This window comes from Oryx dammah, unplaced genomic scaffold (assembly GCF_014754425.2).
Source record: "Oryx dammah isolate SB20612 unplaced genomic scaffold, SCBI_Odam_1.1 HiC_scaffold_21, whole genome shotgun sequence".
NCBI classification, from domain to species: Eukaryota; Metazoa; Chordata; class Mammalia; order Artiodactyla; family Bovidae; genus Oryx; species Oryx dammah.
Genome location: NW_024070205.1, coordinates 36,620,148 through 36,629,132, shown reverse-complemented (window position 1 = coordinate 36,629,132; position 8,985 = coordinate 36,620,148). Strand labels below are relative to the sequence as shown.

At 45.8% G+C, this 8,985-nt stretch overlaps 1 protein-coding gene across 1 annotated transcript in view; it reads right to left on the bottom strand.

Moving 5' to 3' along the window:
- Window positions 1-4,547: 4,547 nt before the first annotated feature.
- SLC25A33 (solute carrier family 25 member 33) overlaps window positions 4,548-8,985 on the bottom strand; it is a 30,870-nt gene continuing 26,432 nt past the window's right edge. Inside the window, exons 6-7 of the mRNA XM_040263366.1 lie at window positions 6,252-6,532; window positions 4,548-5,048 (exon numbers count right to left, since the gene is read on the bottom strand). Of these exons, the coding sequence (XP_040119300.1) occupies window positions 4,846-5,048; window positions 6,252-6,532 (484 nt within the window). The 3' untranslated portion in view covers window positions 4,548-4,845. The remainder of the gene's footprint in view (window positions 5,049-6,251; window positions 6,533-8,985) is intronic.

Here is an 8,985-nt window from a genome sequence, read left to right as displayed (position 1 = left end):
TTTCCCCTGCTTGTCCTGTTTTCCCAATGCCTTGCCAAACCCGGCCCGTGCGCGCGATGCTGTTTTGCGGCAACTTGGAACTTCTTAAGCTGCTTCCACTGAAGCCACTCCAATGGTCAAAAAATTAGTTTGTAGAAACATGAGCCCCGCTCCTTGGATCATGGGACAGCCAACGCTTCGGAACGTAATCCAACTATTAGAATGTCAGAGCTATAGGTATTGTCTTAGAGGGATAAAACACTTAAAAAAAAAACAACATGCACATTAACTTTAATAATATATGTTTGAATAAACTATCATGTGTTGTTGTTCAGCTGCTCAGTCATGTCCGCCTCTGCGACCCCGTGGACTGCAGCACACCAGGCTTCCCTGTCCATCACCATCTCCTGGAGTTTGCTCAAAATCATGTCCATTGAGTCATCTTATTCTGTCGTCCCCTTCTTCTGCCTTCAATCTTTCCCAGCATCAGGGTCTTTTCCAATGAGTCAGTTCTTTGCATCAGGTGGCCAAAGTACTGGAGCTTCAGCTTCAGCATAAGTCCTTCCAATGAATATTCAGGACTGATTTCCTTTAGGATCGACTGGTTAGATCTCCTTGCAGTCCAAGGGACTCTCAAGAGTCTTCACCAACACCACAGTTCAAAAGCATCAGTTCTTCAGTGCTCAGCCTTCTTGATGGTCCAACCCTCACATCCATACCTGACTACTGGAAAAACCATAGCTTTGACTATATAGACCTTTGTTGGCAAAGTAATGCCTCTGCTTTTTAATATGCTGTCTAGGTTTGTCATAGCTTTTCTTCCAAGGAGCAAGTGTCTTTTAATTTCATGGCTACAGTATCCATGTGCAGTGATTTTGGAGCCCAAGAAAATAAAGTCTCTCACAGTTTCCATTCTTTCCCCATCTATTTGCCATGAAGTGATGCCATGATCTTAGTTTTTTGAATGTTGAGTTTTAAGTCAGCTTTTCCCCTCTCCTCTTTTGCCTTCATCAAGTTCTTTAGTTCCTCTTCACTTTCTGCCATAAGGGTGGTATCATCTGCATATCTGAGATTATTGATATTTCTCCTGGCAATCTTGATTCCAGCTTGTGCTTCATCCTGCCCAGCATTTCACATGAATTACTCTGTATATAGGTTAAATAAGCAGGGTGACAGTGTACAGCCTTGACATACTCCTTTCCCAATTTGGAACCAGGCCTTTGCTCCATGTCTGGTTCTATGTTTATAGAAACAGATGATTGTTAATACTGAACTGCAGTTACCCAGGAAGGGCATGGTAAAGAAGATTCACTTCATGCAAGTGTTTTAGTATTGGTTTGCGCTAAATTACTTCTATAACTAAAAAAAAAAAAAAAAAGGGAATGTTTGTATTTAATGATGCAGTATCTCAGTGTCGCCACAACTATGTTTTGAGGTTAACATTAGAGTCCTTACTGTCATGGGCTGTACTGGGTGATTTAGCAGCAGTTACCTTTGACTCCTGTTGCAGGTCAATCTGTCCCACATCCTAGATCTGAGCCTTCACCAGGAGTTGCACAGAGGCAGGGCAGTGATGAGTCTGGTGGATGCTCCACTGTCTTGGAAAGTCTTTCCCACATTTTTGCTTTCACCTTAAATCAGTATCAGTGAAACTTCCCTTCAAAATGTGCGACGCTGCATTTAAGCACCATTCTCTTTCCAAGGAGACATGACATTCCCCTCAAAGGAAGGGCTCTGTGATGTATGTGGACAGAAAATGCACCCCATTGCTCTGCACTGGGCATGACTAGTACAAGCTCATCTTGAACATCATAATCTTTAAGTGAATGGAATGGAACTATGTGCTGGACCTTGGCCTCAGAGCCAGGTCATCGCACAGGCTCTGCGGCCCCTTCTACCCGACATGCATCTACTCAACAGGCAGCACAAACCACGAGTGGTTGGTTTACTACTTACCTTGGCAAGCCTCAGTGCCTCTCACATCTGTAAGGTGTCGACGGACTACACGCCTCACAAGGCTGTCAGAATTAAATTAGAAATTAAGTAGCACCTCACATACTGCTTGGCACAAAAACAGGTAAACGATGGGTAAGCCACAGGACTACTGAAAAATGGTGAAATCTCCATGATTAAGCTTGTGGAGAAGAGAGCAATCAATCATGGGATTTCTTCATTAGCAGCTCAGTGATATTTCCCACTTTAAAATCCAATAACCCCTTTATAGAGAAAGCATTTTTTCCTGCTTGTACTCCTGGTATTCAACATTTCTTTCATTTCAATGCCCTGGTGCAGAAACAAGCAAAGAACTAAAGGATGTCAGCTCAACATCAAATTTACCACTTCAAGAATGTGTAAGAATTACCTCCAAAAATTCTCATACCCACCTACTGGATATTAAGCAACCTTTTTTCTAAAATGAATTAATTTTGGCTGTGCTAGCTCTTTGTTGCTGCACTGGCTTTATCTAATTAGGGTGAGTGGGCGGTGCTCTCTGGTTGTGTTCGGGCTTTTCTTGTTGCAGAACACGGGCTCCAGAGTGCAGGCTCAGTAGGTGTGGCACCCAGACTTAGTTGACCTAAGGTATGTGGAATCCTCCCGGAATATGGATCAAACCCTATCTCCTGCATTGGCAGGTAGATTCTTAATCACTGGACCACCAGGGAAGTCTGAAACCTAACTTTTAACCTATTAAACTCTTGAGGAAAAATCCAGAATTTCATGCATGCAAAGGGTTTCATTCAAGCTGGTTTGGTCATGTCCAACTCTTCTGCAACCCTGCAGACTGTAGCCTGCCAGGTTCCTCTGTCTGTGGGATTCTCCAGGCAAGAACATTGGAGTGGGCTGCCACTTCCTCCTCCAGGGGGTCTTCCCGACCCAAGGATCGAACCTGCGTCTCCTGCATTGTAGGTGGATTCTTTACTACTGAGCCACCAGGGAAGCCCCCTCAGATTTTTCCTATGAATATTACAATAGGAAGATGTTGCTCAGTTAAAATGAGCTTCTGGAATAGAAATCTCTTTGCTGTCAAGCACTACAGAGCTTGACTAAAGTCATTTATTTTGATTTCCATTTAGTGTTGACAGTTGGAGCAAATTACACTAGAGGGCTCAGAAACACCAACCAACCTACTTTATGACCAAAAGTGAACAAAAGTTAACTTAACTGTATTTCAATTTGAAAATATCCTCTCATCCCTACCAGAACATCTGCCTGAAACTGAAGCTACAAGGTATCCATGATTAGAATCAATTATCTTTCTAAATATTCAGGCTGAAAAATAACCTTAATGTGTAATACATACAGACTGCAGTGACAGAGCTAACGGGAAGACTGTACATAGACCTCACCTGCCTCCTATCTTACTATCTTTTTATTAAAGTTCCTTTATAAATAGGGGTGGAGAGGGGGGTGGTTTAAAACTCCGGTAATTTCTCATTTCCAGGATTTTTAACCTTGTACTAGGGTATTTTGGAGAAGGAAATGGCAATCCACTCCAGTGTTCTTGCCTGGAGAATCCCAGGGACAGGGGAGCCTGGTGGGCTGCCGTCTATGGGGTCGCACAGAGTCAGACACGACTGAAGCGACTTAGCAGCAGCAGCAGGGTATTTCAGCATTACCTGTGCCTCCTACCAGGATAAAAGGGGACTCTCTTGGAGGAGCAGACAGTCAATCCTGCACCCTGCCCCTCTTCTCCAGTGGTGGAGCCCCCACAACAGCGCTGAAGACCACAGAGGGCAGGTCTGCCGCTCGCTAGCCACGTTCCACACTCACAGCCAACTCGGGAGGCGCCGAAGGCTCTCACAAGGTCCCTGGGCTTGACTAGGCTGAACCTGGGGAAATACACCCAGGGGCAAGGAAGTTGGTAAACTGTTCTTTAAAACTCTTGCCTTTGGCACTTCCCTGGTGGTCCACTGGTTAAGACTCCGAGCTTCCAATGCAAGGGGAATGGGTTTGTTCTCTGGTCAGGGAACTAAGATCCCACATGTTGTGCAGTGTGGCCAAAATAATATAAATTCTTGCCTTTGGTTCAAACTGGGGATAGAGAATAACTTCTGGGAAAGGTTTATGTATGCTCAGTTGCTCAGTCGTGTCCGACTCTGTGTCATGCTATGGACTGAAGCCCTCCTCTGTCCATGGGATTCTCCCAGTTAAGAATATTGGAGTGGGTTGCCATTTCCTCCTCCAGGGGATCTTTCCGACACAGGGATCAGACCTGAGTCTTCTGTGTCTCCTGCACTGGTAGGTGGATTCTTTACCACTAAGCTACCTGGGAAAAGGTTTATAGTTTAAAATATTTAGTGTCAGGAAGTTGTATTTATTTTTTTTTAACTTGGCAGCTGGAGAGCTCAGATGATCTAGAAATGAAGAAAGGAGACCAGCTGGGAGGTGTGTCCTGGTCTGCCCAGTGCCATCAAGCTGTGACACTTATCTTTCCATCAGAGCAGGATCTAATATATTAGAAAACAACTGTACTTTTAGTTTATCTCTACGTTTCTAAGCTTATGCTTAACTGAAGTAGTTAGCTACAGTTTACCATACGGTGGACAAAAAAGAGGACACAAACCAAATTTATACTTAAATTAAATACCATGATTTAATTTACTGGCTGCTTAATCCTGTATTCTCTTAAGTTAAAAAAACAAACACAAACACCAACCAAAAGTAGTTATAATTAACTGTTAACGTTAATGAATTTACACCTTCCAGAAAGCATGAATCCAAAAGGAAATGTCCAACAGGTGATGCGAGCCAGGTATTCTATGGCTTTCCTGTTTCGGTCTCAAACATTCTACATGTCAATGGAAAAAAAAAAAATTCTCTAGGGTTTCTCAGTTTTATTCTTCTAGAGCACAGTTTTCTGGCCTGTTACTGAGCATGGTCTTCTAACAGGTACACAATTAACTCGTAGGTAGACAACACAATGGCAGTGTTTGGTATCTGCCGGATGAGCTGGGCAAAGAGTCCTCTATAAAAGGCTAGGTAGCCTTCTTCCCGGAAGACCAGCCGAGCAGTCTGGACGAAAGACTTGTACTTGCTGCCCTCCTCCCGGAGCCGCGTCCTGATGACTTCTGCGGGAAGAGACACACATTTCAGGCTATGGGTGAACTGAACTTCCGAAGGGTGCATGGAGAGAAGGCAAAGCACGCAGCTTTACACATGTTAATGTGCAACTGTGGCTCTTTGCCACCACAGCTCCGTTTTGATGGGGCAGCCACACAGACCATGAAGAGCTCTTTTCAGAACATTTTCTAACTCTAGGAATTAGTCAATTGTCCCAAGACTTACGTATACTTCTAAGGGGTAAGAGTGTCAAATGACTTCTAAAGGATTAGGAAAACAATAGTTTCATTTGAATGAGACAATTTTAAGACAGTTTATCGTTTTCTACTCTTAAGTAAATGCTGTCACTTCCCTAGAGGCCTAATTTATATTAAGTATAGTGAGTGGTATCTCCAATAAGGCTTTCTTCCCATGTACTCCTCAACTTTCTCCTCCTACTAGGATCCCTCTGCACTCCATCCAGCTTAAAAAAACACCTCCTCCTTTCTCAGAGTCTTGCCCACCTGGCCTGGCCTCACCCTGGCCCCTGCGGCATGACACCTGGCACTGCCCGTCAAGCAGACTTCAGGGCATGTGACGCGGGAAGTGGCAGAGCCCCTCCCCGAGAGCCCGTGGGGCTGCGCGGTGCCCCGGCACATGATGAGGCCTCAATGGCCTGTTGCAAGTTGGCCGTGTGCAATGCCACAGCTGACCGTGCAGCAGGCATTGGAAAACAAAACCTGTTTTTCACGGCACAATAAACTGAGCTGTTTTTTTTTTTTTTTTTAAGTAGTTCAGTAGAACATGAGGTCTATTATGATTTCCTTACAAAATAAACTTACCCAAAATAGTTTTCCTCAGCACTCCATTCAAGGTGGACGCTGAGATAAATTTTTTTTTTTTAAAAAAGCTTGGTTCCCATATCATTTTTTTTTTAATTGAGGAATTTTAAATAAAATCCAGATTTTTTTGTTTCTTTGAAAACATCAGATGTTCCACAACACAGGGCTCACATTCTGCCGAGTGTTGGCCACAATCAGATGGAGCCAAGGAAAGCAGAGCTCCCACCACCTGTGTGACCTGCATGCACGAGATGAAGCTGGCTGTACTGGGACTCAGCTACCTTGCATCTCCCGCAGGTACCTGCATCTCCATTTGAACCCCAGAGGCCTGGAAGTACTGACACACACCAATGGCCACTGTACTGCGCTGGAAGGCCAGGCAGGACCTACCGTGGGGGTACGCGACACAGGAGGCGCATCCCTTAGAAAGAGCAGCAGCTGCCATAAGTCCAAAAAAATTCGTGGAATTTTTCTCAGTCCCATTTGTAGAAGAGGCTAACGGAGCTTCTTTCAGATACTTCTTTAAACTTTCATAAATAGCAAAACAGATGATGGTTTCCGAAATCCCAGCATACGAAGCAGTTAATCCCCTGTAGAAGCCGCGGATGCCTTCCGTCTGGTAAACATAGCGGGCACACTGGAGCGTGTTCATCTGCTTGGAGCCTCGCACTCTGCACAAAGGGGACCAATGACAGGCCGTTACGACACATGCTGAGGAGCCTGCCTGCTGCCCCCGAGTCACAAGGATGATGAAGAGAAAGTACATGGGGAGGCACCATAGTCCTCCTTGGTCTGGGGTTGGCTGAGTCCTGTCCACTGTGAGGCCAGGCCCATCAGCTATGTGGGGCCACAGGCCCACAGGATGGCACACGCATCTGTCCCAACTCGCAGACAAGTGCTCAGAGTCTTTGATCTACCTTTGGGAAGAGCTAGATGGAGGGTGTTCCCCAAAGAGGAAAATATGACTGTAATAGAATCAAAACCATCCATGTGTCTACACATTCGGATGGATGGTACAAAGACTAGACTGAAAGAGTCGTGAAGGCAGTAAGACATGGGGAAGTGCTTAAAGTGGAGAGCAAGACGAAATTCCATGAAAAGTACAATTATAATACAAACACGCTTTAAGGAAACACTGAAGGAAAATCCGCCAAGAATCTCACAGGGTGGTAAGTTTAAGTGCTCTTTGTTACCACTGTAGTCTCCAAATGCTGTCATTTTGACTCTTTCTTTTTCGAGTTTACTTATCCGGCTGCGCCAGGTCTTAGTTGTGGCGTGCAGGATCTTTAGTTGTGGCATGTGGGATCTCAGTTCTGGACCACAGATTGAAACCAGACCCCCTGCATCAGGATCTTGGAGTCTTAGCCGCTGGACCACCAGGGAAGTCCCTCCATTATTCCCACATTTGTAAAATTATAAACATGGGAGAAACTATACAATAACTAAAAGGCCTTCAGCTTGGATGCTCCTGCCCCACGACAGGAAGTTTTCATAAACTGCCTGGATACACACAGAATCCCAGGACTGGATGTGTTCACACTGGGCACACGTTGGAGACCCTCCTGTGGGGAAGCAGATCAATTTCCTGGGTTCCCCCACTCCCGCTCCCTACCTGGAATGACCTTTGTAACGCAAATGCAAGCACCCCACTCCCCTGTTTACCATCCTCTCATATGGGGTCTCTCAGTCTTGGCACTACTGAGATTTCTGGAGCTGGACAGTTCTCTGCTGGGGGTGGTCCTATGTGTTGTAGAGTTCTAGCAGTCTCCCTGGTCTCTATCCACTAGATACCACCTAAGCTGTGAGAAACAAATATCGCTGCCAAACATTCCCTGGGGATAGGGCCCTGGAATCCCTGCTCTAATAGCTCTATACCGCCTCCAAACACAGCCGAGTCCAAGCTCCTGTTCCTCCCCAGGGCTTTTAAGGATGCGGCTTCTCCAGCCTTATCTCCCTGTACCTCTTTCCTTCCCCAGCACATTCACATGCACGACACACCCCTTCTGTCCGCTGCTCAGAATGAACAAGGCTTCCCCGTCTCCAAACTTGCGGCACACCTGAGTCTCTGCCTGAGGCACCTTCACTGCCAGTGCCCACCGGCCTCCTGGGCATAGGGAGACATCCCTGCCACAAGAGCCCCTCCCTGGCTGCTTCCCTGCACGTCCCATGCAGACTACATCAGGGACTCCTCTCCACCCCCTCAGGGTCCTGGAACACTGCTGGCCCTTCTCCCACCAGCCTGTAATTCTGTTTTCTGTGAGGCTGTGAGCTTTGGGAAGGCCGGGCTTGTGTCTTGTTCTCTGCTGCTTCTGCTGCCACTGATGCACAGGAAAACATGCAACAAACCCTCATTGTTGAGGGCTCTGCCAACAGAGCCCACCCAAGCATAGCTTTAAAATGTCCTGAGCACAGGTCATACCAGGCAGATTTTAACAAATGCACATAAAGAAGGCTCTCAGCTGACCCACGCGTTTACCCCCTGCTAAACAGAAGTGATGTGAGGACATTGTGTGCACACTTGGAGGTAACTGCCTGAGGTTCTAGGAGAGGACTGGTCAGGAGGTTGCAGGACAGGAGGTTCTTGAGGGTTCTATTCCTGGTGAGGAAGGCAGATTCAAGGAGACCGAAGCAAGAGATCACGTGACATTTTTTGAAAACTGCCAAGGACCTTGAAGGTTAAGCTGAGGAGTTAGGATTTGACCCTGACAGTAACTGACATTCACTGAAGGCTTCTGAGCAAGATATCTCTTCTAGATGATTAGACCTGGTACATTTTAGAAGGTTCCTTCAGGTAGAACGGACAGGGAATGTCAAAGACCCACTTCAGAGGTTACCCGGGTCATTCGAGAGGACAATAAGCAAAGGCAGAGCCCACCTCCGTTTCTAGGTGGAGCTCTTGCTTGTGCTCTCCCCTCCTTTCTCTACAGGTAGCTTAAGGTTAGAGTGGACTAGCTGGAAGTTTCCAGAGCCCCACACACATTTCTAGGCAACCTAGTAACAAAAGGGTACTTAGAATCCTGTCAGAAAATGTTATCATCATCATCACTGACTTGAAATTACAGTAGTTACTGGGATGTTCCTTGATCTTGTTATTTAATATACTAAAGAAGTATATTAACATATT